General features: G+C 36.3%; 2 protein-coding genes across 2 annotated transcripts; one reads left to right on the top strand and one right to left on the bottom strand.

The window, feature by feature from the left end:
* Positions 1 to 384: 384 nt before the first annotated feature.
* Positions 385 to 8,409, bottom strand: LOC103980199 (uncharacterized). Its single transcript, XM_009396514.3, has 7 exons — positions 8,157 to 8,409; positions 7,927 to 7,968; positions 5,420 to 5,554; positions 2,525 to 2,763; positions 1,788 to 1,824; positions 962 to 1,019; positions 385 to 873 (listed from the first exon to the last, which is right to left on the bottom strand). The coding sequence occupies exons 1-7, from the start codon at positions 8,262 to 8,264 to the stop codon at positions 791 to 793; spliced, it is 702 nt and encodes a 233-aa protein (XP_009394789.3). The 5' UTR covers positions 8,265 to 8,409; the 3' UTR covers positions 385 to 790.
* Positions 8,410 to 11,878: 3,469 nt separating this feature from the next.
* Positions 11,879 to 15,274, top strand: LOC135672299 (homeobox protein knotted-1-like 6). The gene is made up of 4 exons (XM_065180762.1): positions 11,879 to 11,997; positions 12,065 to 12,206; positions 14,577 to 14,827; positions 14,902 to 15,274. The coding sequence occupies exons 1-4, from the start codon at positions 11,932 to 11,934 to the stop codon at positions 15,106 to 15,108; spliced, it is 666 nt and encodes a 221-aa protein (XP_065036834.1). The 5' UTR covers positions 11,879 to 11,931; the 3' UTR covers positions 15,109 to 15,274.
* The last annotated feature ends 2,500 nt before the right edge of the window (positions 15,275 to 17,774 follow it).

Raw genomic sequence — 17,774 nt, forward strand, 5'->3', positions numbered from 1 at the left:
TTAAATTTTATATGATAAATTTATCATACTAATATTTATTCAAAAATAAATCTATATTTTTAATTTAAATTAATAAATAAAATAAATAAAATGTATTATAATCTTATAAAAAATTTATTATCCAGACATATAATTAATAAAATATTTAAAATAATATTAAAAATAAAATAAAATTTCATCACATAAATGATTTCTCATTAAATTATATAGCTTTTATTATATAATGATAATCATATAATTAAAAAATATCATAAAATACTTTTAAATTTTTTTAAAAAATCAGTAACATCCAGCAACTGCTCAAATATTAATAGTATCCTATGATAATATCAGCATTTGAGTATTTATAATTCAATATCTAAAAAAAATATGATTTAAAAAATATATCAAATATCAATTCACATTTAAAATATATATTAGGCCCTTAAATGCATATTTGAAATGTGCTCTCAAGATTAGACACCAACTAAAACAGGACCCAAAAAAACAAACACAAACTGTTGAAGAATTTTGGAGCCATCCAAATCACCGACACTTACAGGGACGTGAATAGAGCGTCTCGTAGGGCTACTGCTTTTGCAAGATCCACCGCTTCTACTTTTTTAAGGCAAAGAAACTTGCCAAATCAACTTTATAACATTCTCTCCTCTACCAAAGAGGGACGTATCTTTTTGTTCGGGACTGATTTAAGCTTCTAAATTTTACTTTTCAGAAAAGAAGAATTTGCTTATAAAACCAGCACGCTCCAGAATTTTGGTAGTGTTGATCATTACTGGCTTGAAATTGCACCTCACTTTGGACTCCCATTTTGCCTCTCCGTCTTTATAGCTTCGTAGGACGTCATCAGTTCTTTAAACTTTGCCTCAGCAGCTTCTGCAGAAAAAGAATGAAGCCTTTTATTTCGTCAAAGAGACAAAAATAAGTTTTTAGACAAGTAGTATTCCCATAAGCAAGTAATAACCTCTAATATCTTGGTTTTGATCAGGGTGGTACTTTATTGCTTTTGCTCTGAAAGCTCTCTGCAACAAATAGAGAAGAAACGTAATATGGTACTTGGATAGTATGCCATAATCATTATCATGTGACCATACAATCTGAATTAGACTCCCCGATAATACAGACATACAACTTTTTTAACTAGAAAACAACTGCAAAACTACCTAGTACCTAGTACTGACAGGACTGTGCCAGGCAAAGGATCATTAGTTTACAGTTTTAGACTAGCTATGCAGTATCTGATGCCTTTAAACTAGCTATTTAATAGTTGTCATTATCACAGGTGTTATTGGATTAAAAAGTAGGGTGGTGAAATTAGAAAGGTAATTTTTCACAAATTTTGGGACAAAGTTAAACAAATGTTGCATCGTGAAAGTACGAAACAGAACAGCTTAAGTTCATATTGTCTTTAGTTGATCTCCACGCATGAATACAGTATCCACATCTACACACTATTGGTTATTCAACTAAAGACATGAATAATTCGATAACATCCAAGGTGATTTCTGTTGGCTGTCATGTGTTCACATGGGACAAGGTCTCTGAATGAGATCCAATTATGTATAGTAGTTATATGCCAGTTTACTTGTGATGATAACTAGTGCAGTTTTGTCGTAAGTCTGTAAGCATCATGTCATTAGAAAGAGAAAACACCACTGTAGATCCTTAATCAAAATGATGGTGCTTATTTCCAAGTTCTAAACCATAATACTATTGATATCATGCAAATTACTATGTGACTGAAAAGATAGACCAGGAGCCACAAAAAATAAAATCAGATAAGGAAGTACCTTAATCTCAGCATCCGAATATGGTTCTGGTCTAGACCTAAAAAAGGCAGCATGAAATGAAAACTTCGGCAAATGAAAATATAATATTGGTTTCTCATCAAGAATCTAATATCTTTACATTATATTCTACTACTATCTTTCTTGAAAGAACCAACAATCACTAATAGTATCCTCGGGTGTCTAGATTGCATATCACTATTACAAAACATGCAAGAAAATCTTGACGATGCCACAAATAAAATATACCTACCAGCCATAGAACCTAGAAAAGAATGACGACAAAACTATTAAAGGAATCCAATGAACAAGTACAACCAATTCTGACATGTTCTGAAGGTTCATTTAGTTCTAGCGTGTCCAATTTATATCTGTTCAGCTGTATTTGCATGGGTCATGACTTGTCTTAGCTTCTAATCCAGAGAAATAAGGATACTGCAATTATATTCCCTCTTACAATGGTTTAGATAGAATAATGGATTTATCAGAGACATTTCTTAGCTGGTCATCCCTTCCGACAAAATGTTCAAACCATGAAAATTGTAACAAGTCAGCTCCTTCACATACTTTGGAAACTTTACCCAAAATGAAGAAAAAATTCACCATAATTAATAAGTCTAAATTCAACTTCACATGCAAGAAGTCTGTTTGATATAAACTAGGAAAAACAATGTTCACAGAAAGAAAGATAAATAAAGTAAGGATAAATGTGCAAGAGTTAAAATACTAAAAATTAATACCAGTCAAGGCCCAAGACTGAGTAATGGTGTGACATTGAATTGTTTCCACTGTGGCTAGAACTGATTTTGTAATGAGTCCTTTGATATCCATAAGATGTATCTGTATCGGTCTTATGATTCCAATAATCATGTCGAGTATATTCATGTGCACCATCACCACTGTGCCTCCAATTCTCATAGCTCCTCTTATATTTATCTCTCTCTCTATAAAATATATTTTGCATGCGCCTAATACGCTCCTACACAGAGTTAAAATATATGAATCATTACTTATCTACATACTATGAAAATGATGATGCATGAATAATAACATCTTACTATGCTCATGTTCCAGTTAGTATACCTGACAAGTTAGCTGATAGTACGAAGGACCACCAATATCATTCAGAGTTACTAAATGATGCAATGTTAAACTAAAAAAGAGTTATTCTTATCATCCTTAATTCGATACATGTGCAGATGGACCTTGTGTCAAAGGTAACAGCAAGTGAAGGCAAGGTCTAGAGATGACCTCAAAAAGAAAAGCTACATCCTTCAGCGTGTTCATTATGAAAGCTTTGACTTCATCGTAACAAACTCAAGACATCAGCACGAATCAAGATTTTTCCTCCCTCCCTTGTGTAGTGTGGACATATGTAGTTTTCTTTACTCAAGCAACCAACTTATCATAAACAAGTAGCAAGTAGGAGGCAGATTTTTCTTTCTGAATCTTTAAAAAACCAGTAACAGGACATTCAGCAAATATAGAGTGAGGTTGACATAAATTCCATTTTCAGATTTCGGACTCACATCTGATCCTTCTTATATCATATCAAGAGCAGGCTTGTCCTTTTCTGAAAAAAAGAATAGGCTTATCCCTCACACTTTCCTATGGATCTCTAAAATTATGTAGGATAAAGTGATACAGCGAATACCTTATCAAATTTGGCACAGGTAGCAACTAGAAGACTAGCATTTTGCGTATGTAGTAAATTGAACTACATATAATGGACTACGAAATTCTCTCTTTATGAATAAGTTACTTTGTGAGAACCCAAGAAGACAATAAAGGCTCAAGCAAGGGTGATAATCCATCAGTTATCAGCACCGCCATACACGGTGCAAGATCCCTATATATTTTATAGGATTAAGGTCCATTTTAGCCCCTGTGGTTTTAGCCATGGACCCCTTAAGCCCTTATAATTTACTCGTCTAAAATAACCCCTATATTTTAAAAAACATAGCATATAAGCCTCTCCCATAAAGTCTGAGTTAACAGATGTTTGAGTTTGCTTACGTGACATACTGATTCACAATAAACCATTAATATAATATCACATGTAATTTAAGTATAGAAAAGAATTAAGGTCCATTTTAGCCCCTGTGGTTCTGGCCATAGCCCACTTAAACCCCTATGGTTTATTACTGTCTAAAATAACTCTTATATTTTTAAAAACATAGCATATAAGCTCCTCCCATCAAGTCTGAGTTAACAAACGTTATAGTCTGCTTACATGGAATACTGACTCATAATAAACCATTAATATAATGACATATATAATTTAAGTTTAAAAAAAAAATTTGAGATCACCATCAATGGTGGGAAGAGGCATCGTCGTGGAAGCGACCACCAGTAGCAGCATTGAGCCGCTGCTGCCTAGCAGGGCATCGCACGCACACAGCCTCTCCCTCATTAACGACAAGCTTAGGATCTTCCGATCCTATCTCAAGTGAATGTGCATCGACCAGTCCGACGCTAGACAGGTAGTGGTCTCCTGGTCCCTCTTCCGCCTCCTAAGCATTGTCGTCTCCACCGCCTCTCACTTCGTCCTCTCCTGCGCCCCCACCCGCCGCACCTACGACATGATGATCCAGCTCTCCATCACCTCCGCATTCGACTTCTCCTTCATCTGCAGCTATTGCCTCCGCCGCTTCCTTTTCCTCGACAAGATAGACCTTAACTCTTTTTTAAACTTAAACTACACGTGTCATTATATTAATAGTTTATTATGAGTCAGTATACCACGTAAGCAGACTCTAACATCTATTAATTCAGACTTGACAGGAGGGACGCTTATATGCTATGTTTTTAAAATGTATGAGTTATTTTAGACATGAGTAAACCATGAGGGCTTAAGTGGTCCATAGCCAAAACCACAAGGGTTAAAATGGACCTTAACCATTTTTTAAACTTAAATTACACATGAAATTATATTAATGGTTCATTACAAGTCAACATGCCACGTAAGCAGACTCTAACGTCTATTAACTCAGATTTGACGGGAGGGGCTTATATGCTACGTTTTTTAAAATATAAATGTTATTTTAGACACGAGTAAATTATAAGAGCTTAAGTGGTCCATAGCTAAAACCACAGGGGCTAAGATGGACCTTAACCCTATATTATATCCACCTATCTTTGTGTTTGCATTACAAAAAAAAAAAAAATTCATTTATCATTTTTATTTGTGTTTGCACTTGCTTCAGATACATTAAAAGTATATAGGTTAGAACCTTGTATTGAACTTAGTCGGGCAAGTAAGGTATAAAAACATTCATCTTATTTAATCTCAAAGTATGTAATAAAAAAATCAATCATTTGAGCTTTCAAAAGGAAGCGTTTTGGAAAAAAAATTTATAAAAGCAATTTTTGATGGTCCAGAATAAAATGAATCAATATTTCAGCTTTAGTTTTTAATTATCTTCTAGAAACAGACAAGAACGTGTCCAAGCTGAGCACACCAAGAGAAATTTGAAAATAACATGGTGGTAAGCACAAGTCAATTGGCTGTTAGAAAGAAGTAAACAGTTACGATTACAGTGACTTAGGTTATTATTTGTGAAGAATTTTAATTAAAATAACTATATTCAATAGGAAGCTTTGATCAACATTAGCAAATCATGTAGTGAACTTACCACTCTCTCCTTTTCCTTCTCATATTCCTCCTCCATTCTACGATTGTATCTTCTCCAAGCTGAATCCCTAAAACCTCCAAAATTTGAATTATTAGTTGTCTTCCACCATGACGAACTTGATTGTGATCTGTTGAACTGATGAAGTGAAAATAACCACAAAAACTCGTAAGAAAAACAATAAAGAAATCCGCACTGTTAGTAAAGATTGTTTGAATTTGCCAGTGGACAGAATGCATGCTTATGAGCAGATATTTAAATTCCATAAAATCACATGTTGGAATACATTTAGATAAATCTAAAAGCTAATGAATCATCTTCATATAGACTCAACTCCAAGCTTATAGAAGCAAGCAACCTAAGTAGTCTTCACCATCCAGCACATACAACAATGGCTTAAACCACAGGGCACAGGCATAATCTGAGAGTCATCCTACAAAAAGGTTGAGAAATTTGATCAGCATGGGCAACAGTTTGGTGCCTATGCTGCAATAATCGATTCTTCTGGACAAATAGGAAACAATACCAAAGCTGACATCTGCTTTTGCATCAGCTCATTGGTCAAAAAGCTGAGAACACGATAAGGTATCAGCCTCTAGAAAGAACAGTCAACACTGCTAGTTGATGATTATAAGTAATTTCATGAAAGAACATTCTAGAATTTAGCGAGAACCTAACGAAATTATAAAGCAGCTGTTTCTGGTATAACCAAGTCTTGAAGCTTACTAGACATGAATCTTGGTTCATACAAGGATCTCTATGGATCAATTAAATAAAAAGGTGTGCATCTTCTAGCAACCAAAAATTTCTCATTTGTCATGATGCACTTCATATGCTGTAATTTAGTGTATACCCCTCCCCTTTGGTACCTCCTTGGTTAGGTTCTGTTTGTAGTATAATGACTTTGGGTAATGCAGCCACAGCAATTATGATGAAAACATAAAACAAACTGGAGGTATACAACATGAGTTGTGAAGTCTTGGCCAGAATGGATTGACTGTCTGAGCACTCCAACCTCAATGAGCTGGAGCCTGGGTCAGTTTCACTGGGTTTGGCAAAACTGACAAATACACACAAGATTTTTGGTCAGCTTTATCTATAGGTAAGGGATTAATTTACAACAGAATACAAATGCACCATAAGGAATACCAAAATAAAAAAAGTTACTACACAGTACGAAACCTTTTAACTATCTTATCTAATGCTTTGGTTTTGAACTACATTATAAAGTTTTGCACATAAACAAGTAAGTTGATCCTATAAAGTTGGTGTTTTTTAATTATTAATTTTAATATGTAACCGATATAAAAGTATGAACAACTAATATATTAGATAAATAGACAATCTCTTGAAGAAGCAAGATTTTGTTCACCAACGCTCCGTATATCTTGCATTGGCATGAGTCTCATGCACTGGGTTTGGGCCAGCTTTTATATAATCTTGATAGCTTTCATATGAAGAAGCTATGGACCTAGATACCTCTATAATATTCTTTTATTAATTCTCTGAGTTTTCAGCCTAAAGACAATGAACTCATTTGGTAATATTCTTCCAAGTGAATTCTTTACTTTTCTTCAAATTTTATAACTATTTTCTTCAAGAATTACCAAGATTCTGCCACAACCGAAGAAACAATGACTAGGTCAAAAGTTCAAAAAAAAATATCTGAAAGCTGTATATCCCTATTGGATTCAATGGAATCAACCTAATCAACTTAATTCTTTTTCCAATAGAATCAACCTTATATATGGAATAGACTACTAAGTCAATCAATGATGATATGAGCTGATATCCTAATCTCATATATGACATTCCAATTTTGGCTTAGCTTTTGTTCATTCTTTTGGCATTCATCTCAGAGACAAAAAAATTATAATCAAATGAGCTATCAGTTTGTTATTATATAATCCTTCTACACTGCAGAAAGCACACTTCCTCTTGATATTCAGCTGTTAGAACAATTGTTGCTCCACTTAAAATGTTATAAATACATATTGATATTGCAAGGTTTAAATGCATCATATAAATTGTTGCATTTAAATTTTTTTGTTCAACTAGATAGCAACCAATTATTACCAACTAATGTGATGAGATATTAAACACGAAAGTATTATTAGTGTTGTTATTCATTCTAAGTAGTTGTTCAAAGTAACAAGACGCAACAAGGTAAATTTATGTAAAAATGCTTCACATAATAAATGAATATAAAAAATGCTTCCATCAAATTTGATTATGCATTAAAGCCAATATATTTTTGGTTTGGCATCCACAAGGCTGTAATTCTTCTAAATCAACTAAAAAAATGAAATGTTAACATGTTGGCTGCACTACGTTCTTTGAGGAAATCTTCTATATCTTCTAGAACATCATTTAACACAAAATTGCTTGTGAAAAATGTATCTATCAGAAAAGGAATGCCTAGAACAGTAAAAGATGGTAAAAATGAGTTACAATTTAAAATAATGAGCAGCCGCATCCTGCGATAAACTAAGGGCAGGAACTAAGTTTACCTGAGTGTAGAACAAATTAATAGTTCTCCACAGCCGATAAACCTGCCAATTCATTGAGAAGGTGGATACCGTGTCAAGACCCACAAAAAGAAAGCTTGATCAAAGAACTTTCATTGATAATTCTAGTAACGAGAAATCTCCAGAACCCCCCAACACGCCAAAAACACAGAATAAACCGCGAATCAAGAGTGAAAAAGAGAGAGGAGGAGGAGGGGAAACATGAGTTTTACCGAGAACGTGGTACCAAGTAATCCGAAGAGAAGCATCCCCCATTCGGTGCCTCCGCCTGCCTTCTCCTGCCGCAGATTCTGGTCGCCCTTCCCGTCGCCGTGGCTCATTTCTTCCTTCTGATTATTCCCCGAAGCCGCAACGCAAAGTGGAAACCCCCAGTTTGAGGATTGATAGCTTTCGAAACGAAGGGATTGGATGAAGAGAACGATTCGATTGGCGACGACCTTTGTAAAACGAGAGCCTGTGCTAAATGGGCTTTTGTGTGTAATATGATAATAAGCAAATTATAATATTAGAAAAATATTATAAATAGTAAAAAAAAAAAAATAATACAATAATTTCATAATCTGTTATAATGTTTTCATATGTTTATAATATTTTTGTATAGTATTATATTGTTTCTAATCATTCTAAAAAAATTATATTATAATATTTTTATAGTGTGTTATAGTTTTTTCTGATATTATCGAAAATACTATAACATGGTATAAAAAATATTATATTTTTATATATCAATAATATTATAAATAGAGTATTTTTTTGGTACTACTAAAATTACTATAATGCATTAACATTTTATATGTTTCAAGTAAAATATTTATTTATGATAAGTTTTGATTAGTAGGTCAATCATTATGCTTATTGAGTTATGATTTGTTCATATAATTATTTTTTATTTTTTTAAAATTATACTCACAATAGTCGTTAGATTTAATGTGGTATTATTATATTTTTTGGACTTGCTTGTTACATAAAATTCGTATACATATATAAAATATTTTTAAAAAATTTTAAAATTCAATTAAATAAAAAATTTTATATAAATTTTTATTTTTATTTAAAATTTATTTTATATCTTATAATTAATTGATCAAGTGAAAGAATGTTAGATTATATGATTTATCTTATTAGATAAGATATATTATAAATATAATTAGATTTTGATTACGGTTAACAATCAATAAAATGTTGATGGAAGAAAGTATTCAACTACGACGCAGCTTTTTCTTTCTCATGACCACGTGTTTGATCACATTCGGCAGCCACCTATATTGGATAATACGTGATTTAATTTTCCACCGGATAAGTTCATGCATATGATGGGTCTTTTCTTGCAGGAGATGCATAGGTCACTCTCCTTTAAGATCGATAGGGTCAGATCGATTTCCCAAGTGCTATAAGAATCATGATATAGATTAAATTGGATAGTCTTGATAAATCAGATTGACGATCGACCTTCCAAGTAACTCCTGACCTAAGCAAATCCTCAAAAGATAAGTAGAGAAGCTCCTCCCACTTGTAAGCTTCCTTTCTTATACGTACCAAACTTTGCGACAACAATAGATGTTAATGTATTTTATTTAATATTAATGTAAATATCTTGAAATATTATGAGTAGTTTTGGAAATAAAGGCTGCTAATTAGAGTTTTCAATTAGTGGAATTTTGAAGAAAAAAAAAGAGAGACTAGTGTAATTAAAGACTGAATAAGAAAATTGACTGAAACCATCATCTTCTTCCTCTCTTCTAATGTACCCCTACAAATCCCATCTTTTCGATAGTAATGAGAAGGAAAAGACAGTAAGAGGAAAATTAAAGCGTGTAGATTAGTAAGGCATTCATGTACATATGCGAAGAACTGTTACAGGCATCGTAAACGAATGGAAAGGTAGCCATATAGCCTTTGCCAGCTTAAAATTAGGAGGAGAACAACTCTTGCAGTCCATTCAAGAAAAGATGCAAGACTTAGCTTGTGGAATAGACAAGATGTCATATCAGATATGAAATGAATGCAGCTTTCACATCATCATGTCTTCAACTTTATTCCCCACGCAATAGCTTCCTATTCCTCCGTATTCTTCATTACTAGGGGTTAGGCTTCTTTGCTTGAGCTTCGACTTGCCATGCCAACTGTCGTCCCCTCCTCTTCGATCAATCAGCCATATTCCTACGCTCTCTATTGCAGTTGAAGCTCACGATAACTTTGCACTTGTTACTGAAAAGAATAATTTTCGTATATACCTCTTTAAATGTAAACCTACTATATATATATACATGATTATAAAATTAGAAACTTACTTGCATGACATTAATATCGTTTAAAAATACCAAATGAAACTATCCTGGATTGTGATGATGATGAAGAATATTTAAGATAATATTTATATTTCATATATCTATAAATTTTAAACCATTTACTTATGACAATAGTTAGTGATGGCTAATATGAGCGTTTTACGCATGTTAATAAGAGCGGTATATGCCAAAGATCCTAATATTTGTAAGGATATAAAAAAATGTTATGTTAAAGTTTATAGTGATATATACATATGCTATTTTTTAGTTACAAGATTATATATGTAAAACATGTATAAAACACTCCTTGCAATGCATGCAGTCTGAATATGAGATTATTTATGTGGTCTGAATCCTAATCACATTATATATATATATATATAGCTGAATAATGAAAATGGACGATAATTTATTTATCTACTAATCAAAGTTTTGAGGGTGTACATCTGATCAGTGTTAAAAGTGAAATGTTGTCATCGTCCAAACAAATGTCAAACCCTATATATTTCATGTCGGAAGACAGAGATGTCTTGTGATCGGAGTAATATGTGAAGGAAAGGAGAGAAGTTATAGTCGCCAAGTTCCGAGAGAGAGAGAGAGGAGTCGTGTGTGACACCTCGGTCACACATAGGCCATTTTGCAGCGTTCGATCGTAGTTACGCGCGTTCCAACGACGAACAAAAGAACAGCATGTCTTTATATGTCAGGGCGACAGGGAAGAAGCGGGGGCTGCCCATGGCTTTGGTTCGCCGCTAATGTGACATGATCGAAGGTGATCAAGAAGAACGAGAGAGAAATAGAGAGAGAGAGGGACCGATGTCCACTTGGAATGTAACGAAACCCGTCGGAGACCCACACACGTGGTGTTGATTTGCTGTGGCTCTTGCAAACTGTTCCTGGTTCTTCGCTCATCTCTCTCTCCCACTCTGCTGCTTCTGTCGTAAAGATCTGTTTGGTTTTGAGTCGTATATCTCAGTCTCTACCACGGCTGCAAACCTATATCACCTACATTGATTTGACGTGAAACAAGCAAACCACCACGGTTTCACAGTTGCACTTCCATGCCTTTCCTCTTCCTCTCTACCTCTCTCATGGTTTGCCCATCTCGTTTGGCCACTTCACTCCTCTTCTCTCTTCTCCCTTTAGCTGTTAGAAAGCTTCTCTAGGGTTTGTCTCCTCGCATCCTTCTCTTTACTTTCTCTTTCCAGAGTTTCATCCCAATTTAAGCCCCTTTTTCGCTGGAGAATGGAGGAATTTTCTCAGCTGGGGGCAAATCTATGGGGAGGCTTGATGTGCACCACCTCTCCTGCAGAAAAAACTGCAGTCGATGCAGCTACAGTTGCAATGGTTGGACTTCCCTCGGGAGATGCTAAAGGTCGCTGCATTCCAAGCCCGGTACCCCTCCTCAGCAACAATTACAACCAGAACTCCCATCTCCAAGCCACACACGACGGAGCCTCCTCCTCCTTCTCCCACTTACCCCCGAGCGATGTGGACGCCATCAAGGCCAAGATCGTCTCCCACCCTCAGTACTCCAGCCTCCTCGCTGCTTACATTGACTGCCAAAAGGCACGACCTCCACTTCTAGTTAAAAACCTCACAACGTACTTCTGATCACTCTCTTGTTAACCATTTGGTACAGGTCGGAGCTCCGCCCGAGGTCGTAGCTCGGCTCTCGGCCGTGGCTCAAGAGTTAGAAATGAGACAGCGGGCGAATTTTATCTGCCGTGACTCACCGACAGATCCGGAGCTCGATCAGTTCATGGTGACTAACATCCTTAGACCTCTGCAACATTTCTGGTTGCCTAAATCTAAGTAATGTTTCCTTGCAGGAAGCATACAATGAGATGCTCATCAAGTACAGGGCAGAGCTAACGAGGCCACTGCAAGAGGCCATGGAGTTCCTCCGAATGATGGAATCTCAGCTCAATTCCCTTGCCCTCACCACCGGCTCCGTTCGCATCTCGTCCGCTGGTAGTGCAAGCACCACTTTGCTACTATTGGTACTTGTTCACCTGTATTCTTCTTGCTTCCCTCGCCATTACAGTCACACTCCTTAAATCTTGCTAAAGTGAGACAACCATGAAATAGAAGGTACAGCACACTTGGTGCTTACTTGATTTCAGTCCTGTTAAGCCTCTCTCCTCATGGAGAAGATGAGCGGCATTAAAGCAGCCTGAGGCCTCGGACTGACCGAAGATTTCAACGGTGCAATGCCGAGGTGCACCTCTGCCGTATGTCAGAAGGCGAAGTACGTGCATCTTACGAGGAGAATCCCTTCTTTCACGCAAGACTGGAACGAGAGATCTTCTATGGTTTCTCATCTAATTATTAGTCAACCAGCTCTTCTCAGTTCTTATCAGAGTCTTACAATATCTCTGTAAGCCTATAGCATAATGGTCTTTAGCAGAAAGGTTCTTGAGCTAAATTGGTGAGTTAGTAGCTATTCCAAACAGTTAAATAGTTTGATCTCTGTTGCTTCTTCTTTAGAGACGGCTCCCTTCCAATATAGCGGATCTCTTGCATATGACTTGTACATACGAAATAGTAGTAGAATATTTTGTGAATATTTAGGGATACGGAGGATGAGAGAAGACAGAGATTGGTGTCCATAAAGCTCGCTTTTTGAGTGCTGACGAGGGTGATCTTAGGGTTCCAAGGAGGCACCTTGACTCCTACATCGAGAAAAATCGCTCCATCATTCCCCCTCGTATTATATTACAGCCATCTTGTCTCTCTCTCTCTCTCTCTCTCTCTCTCTAGACTTTGCCATGTACATGTTCCGTAATATATAGCGAGCATAGGATGCTTCTTTAATCAATCTTCTGTTTGTTTTCCAATGGTTTTCACTTCTACGACCTGTCTTACTAGTACTTCCTTTTTTCCTCAGAATTCCGTCCTACAAATGGAGCGACAACACGTTATAGTAAAGTTGCTTGTCTTTATTTAAGATACAGTGGGTAGAATGCGTTGCAAATGCAACAGAATGCCTTCTTATTGGACATGCAATGGATATTAAGATCAAGTTCTGGAGTTTGGAGTGTTAGATTTGATTTATTGTTATCTAAGTAGTTATCATGATCTAATAGTTACAAGGGGTGATTTTAATAACTACTTCAATCATGATCTAATAGTTATAGGGTGATTTCAATAACTAGATCTAGTAGTTATAAGGTGGTTATCACTAGGTCCTATAAAGCAAGATATATAGAGTGTGTGCATTTGGTATCTTGTAAGTGTTCTTGTCAATCCTCTTGTTTTTAAATACTACATCAGATTTTTTGAGTCGAAAGAATTTTTTTTACTCGTATCGTAGTATTTTGTTTTTCTTTGTTCCTCCATCTCCAACATGGAGGTCAAGATTCAAAATGCTGTGTGTGATCACAGGTTGTTCGACACTTGTAGCTTTGAGTAATTAGACCACATAATCCTTCTGCTAGATGAAGGTTGAATCTCCATCAAATCTCCCTCTTGTTCCAGCTTTTACTAAACCTAGATGTTCCTCCTTGAGAGATCGTTTGAGCAACTCATAGGTCAATGAAAAACCACCCTGTTATCGAAATTTTGTTGCACAAAATATGAGACAAATCTTCGAAGAATTTTAGTTCATTTTGTAAAACTATGATTCTTGTAGGTGGGTGAGAATTATCTAAAATCATTTCGAAACCATAATAGATCATTCCTCTGATGATTATGCATACCAACCTATCTGTTTTAGCATGAATCCACAGTTTGGTAGTTAACCTTGAGCACTCAATTGGGTGCCTTTGAAGGTTTCCTGGCAGATTGATTTCGTGTACTAAGTTACCGCGTGCTATACATGAGAACTGTATAGTTAATTGATGGATATATCCCTAATTTTGAACTAATATACTTCATATTCATAATTCTTTTCTTACATATGTATTAGATGTGTTAAGTATATTTACACCACTCATTTTCTGTTCTTTAACCCAAAGAAATAAGAAAATACACTTTGCACATGTCCATTTACTAACACTCAGTTTTGGCCCTCACACTTAGATGTTGGAAATACAATTAACATATCGTTTTGGTTTGATCTGTCAAAAGATTTTTGACATCAACAGATCAAGGTTTCTTACATTTCTAACTTGGGTTCTTATTGGTACATATTATCACATATAAATTCATGCATTTATCAGAATGCCCGTTATTTCCTGCAGTCATTGAGGAAAAGGTTTTCATCACGGTGTAGGTTATTTCAAGTCCAAGAACAGTATATTTGGGCTTCCGCATGATGAAGTGAAGATCTTTCCTAGCAAATTTATAAGTGTTAGATTTATCTCGTTAGATGACTTTGCTTGTTTTACTGCAATCATACAGCTGAGAAGTTTGGAGTTTGTTCCTCTGGAGATGACCAAGATGGAAACACTGACAATGCTGAACCCCCTGAGCTCGTGGCGTCTGCTGAAGACCGAGAGCTGAAGCACCATCTTCTGAAGAAGTACAGTGGATATTTGAGCAGCCTCAGGCAAGAGCTGTCCAAGAAGAAGAAGAAAGGGAAGCTGCCGAAGGACGCTCGGCAGCAGTTGCTGAACTGGTGGGAGCTGCATTACAAGTGGCCATATCCTTCGGTAAGTGCTACTCCTTTCATGGTTGAGGCACAGTCGACAAGAACAAATGTCTCACAGGATGTAACCATGAACAGGAGACTCAGAAGGTGGCGTTAGCAGAAGCTACTGGACTTGATCTGAAGCAGATCAACAACTGGTTCATAAATCAGAGGAAGAGGCACTGGAAACCATCAGAAGACATGCAGTTCGTGGTGATGGATGGATACCATGCACCTAACACTGCTCTTTACATGGATGGGCAGTACTTCATGGGAGATGACCTGTATCGCCTGGGACCTTGAGATAGTCCATGATGCAATTGGCTCAAGCAAGACGAAATGGGAAGAGGTGTGTGGTGTACAAGTATCATAGGACTGCATTACCATATCATGCATGATATTGTTTCATCATGGACAAGTTGTATCATCTATTATAATTTCGACCCTCCAGCCACGTTCTTCTCTTCTATTCAATTGTTGCAAGAGATGCTATGGTCAATTTCTGCTCTTCCACTTGTTTTTATGGATGTAGCAAAGGGGATGTGTTCGCAGGTGCTTTAGATTTTTTTCTTTTTATTTTGTTAGAATATATCATGTGAAAAGAGGATATATTGTGATGTTAAATAAATATGTTATAGGTAAATACATATATATATATACATGTATATATATATATACATATATATATACATGTATATATATATACATATATATATACATGTATATATATATACATATATACATATATATACATATATACATATATATACATATATATATATATATATACATATATATATACATACATATATATATATATATTGATAATGAACTTTTGGATCCCTTGTTTTCTTTTGAGGAGGTCTCTGAAGAAGCAGAACCTTTGGGTCAGCATAATGAGGAAGAATCCCCCGCCTCTTCGAGAAGCCAGAAGCCAGACCTTAATCCAGGAGCAGAAAAAGAAGCAATGATGTGGTGCCTTACACTTGTGCTAGGCCTAAAGTTGCTCCACTTCTCTTGGTTTTTCTAGCAATCACATGCCTCTATATACACTAACGATATTCTGGAATGGTTTCACCTTCATTCTTGCTTAAAGGAATTTTGAGAGGTACTTCCAAGTCCTTAATTGGCTGCACTTGCTTATAAGAATCTCCTAGTGTTAGGAAGTACTTCCAAGTACTGGTGGGTCAATTACATGTCTAGTTTTGCTGTTCTTGTTTCTCCTTCCGAAGAAGGTTTTCGTTTGATTGATCTTTCGACCTCTACAGCCTCAGATGTGGATCAAGGTCTTCATGCAGGTAACGATAAAGAAGAAGCTAACAGAATATTGGATGCAGGTCGAGATCTTGATGTCAGTAGTAATGAAGCAGAGCTAACTGGAGGGCAGGATAATCTAAACCATGTAATTGAGCCAGCAACTGAAGAAAATATGGAGAAGGAAACAACTGAGGGGTTGACAGAAATGGGCAATGGCTCTGAACATGTGAAAGAAGATATTCCTGCAGATTTTGAGTCGAGGAGGAGGGAAATCCAAAGTGTGGTTTCAGAACATATTGAAGAATATGATAGTTCTGAAGAGTATGAGAGTGATGTCAAGGTGATCGGCAGTGGGTCAGAAAACAAGGAACCAAAAATCTACATCAACTCCAAAGATCAGAATAGAGAAGTATCTGAAAAAGTTCACAAAAACTGTTATGATTTTGTTGGTGAACTTGAGGCTGCTGATAACCAAGGGGATGACATGAACTGACAGTTTACTATGTATATGGAGGCTGAGAGTTTAGGTGGAAGTGTTTGTGGATCTGTTGAAGATAATAATCATTATAATAGCCTTGAATCATCTAAGAATAAAGAAATGTACAAAGGGATGATCTTCTGAATCAAGCTGTGATTAGTTTGTTTCTGATTGTGACTGTGACCACCATCATGTTGACCTTCGATCTGAATCAGAAGTGAAGGTTTGGACCTACATATGCAAGATCAACATCAGTGCTGATCAACTCTAGCTCATTTCCTGGTAGCGGCAAAGGATACGGTGATGTCTATCTATCGGCTATAAGCCCTGGCTGGGAAACAAGCTTGTGCATCCTCCTCAAGCTGTGAAGGAAGAAGATCGAGAAAGAACTTTACACTGCCTTCTTCAGTCCTCTATGGAAGTTTTACAGCTTACAGATTAATTCGTTTTAAAAGAGTATGTGTGGTTAGTTGCTATTCTGTTAGTGTTATAAATAAAACATGTTGAAACTAACATTTCATAAAATTTCTCTTAAGGACTCTAAAGATGAAGATGCCATGATTCCAGTGAGGCGATCAAGCCGGATTAGGAATCAATACGCTTCGCGGTGACAGGTAGATGAAAATATTGGTCTAGAATTTATGTACAATTTGGACGTCCTTATCTTCTTTATGCCTTTTTGGTTATTCGACTTCAGGGCATCAAAGTTAATCATGTAGTAATCTGCATATACTGTCGCATCAAGTGATTGTTATTATATATGACACCTTGTTATTTTATAGGGGATGAGAGGGTCTTCGGCAAAGATCTATGTGACGGTTTGGCAGAAACAAATGGAAATGAATGAGAAGCTGTTTGGGAAGAATTACAGGTTGAGGTGCTATGTTGCCTGATGTTTGTGAATCAACATGGCGACATCAGATACATCTAAAGAACATCTGATGGCAGGATTTGAGCTACGTTTCATCATTTGTGGAGTGGGAATGGGTGCCGAATTTTAGGCCAAAGCAACTCTAGAGCAAGAGAGGTGCATATATTGCAACATCCACAAATGTCTTTAGTGGGTAAGACGCGTGATAGCTTTGTAGCCTGTGTGATCGGTTGATGTTAGGGTTGTGTTGAAGCTAAGTCAGCTAGCTAGACTTTCCCCTGTGCCCTGCCAATGGCCGCCGACAGTGGGCCCACCCATGAGGCCCACATCTCGTGTCCAGTCGCGGGGAGGGTGACTCCCCGA

This window comes from Musa acuminata, chromosome BXJ1-4 (assembly GCF_036884655.1).
Source record: "Musa acuminata AAA Group cultivar baxijiao chromosome BXJ1-4, Cavendish_Baxijiao_AAA, whole genome shotgun sequence".
Lineage (NCBI taxonomy): Eukaryota > Viridiplantae > Streptophyta > Magnoliopsida > Zingiberales > Musaceae > Musa > Musa acuminata.

Coding starts and splice junctions, on each gene's coding strand:
- LOC103980199 (XM_009396514.3), bottom strand. CDS start 8,264: ATGAGCCACGGCGACGGGAAGGGCGACCAGAATCTGCGGCAGGAGAAG. Junction 5,555..7,926: donor TTAATTTGTTCTACACTCAG/GTAAACTTAGTT, acceptor TCACTTCATCAG/TTCAACAGATCACAATCAAG. Junction 2,764..5,419: donor AGAAGGAAAAGGAGAGAGTG/GTAAGTTCACTA, acceptor AACTCTGTGTAG/GAGCGTATTAGGCGCATGCA.
- LOC135672299 (XM_065180762.1), top strand. CDS start 11,932: ATGAGACAGCGGGCGAATTTTATCTGCCGTGACTCACCGACAGATCCG. Junction 12,207..14,576: donor CGTTCGCATCTCGTCCGCTG/GTAGTGCAAGCA, acceptor GCAATCATACAG/CTGAGAAGTTTGGAGTTTGT. Junction 14,828..14,901: donor ACAAGTGGCCATATCCTTCG/GTAAGTGCTACT, acceptor AACCATGAACAG/GAGACTCAGAAGGTGGCGTT.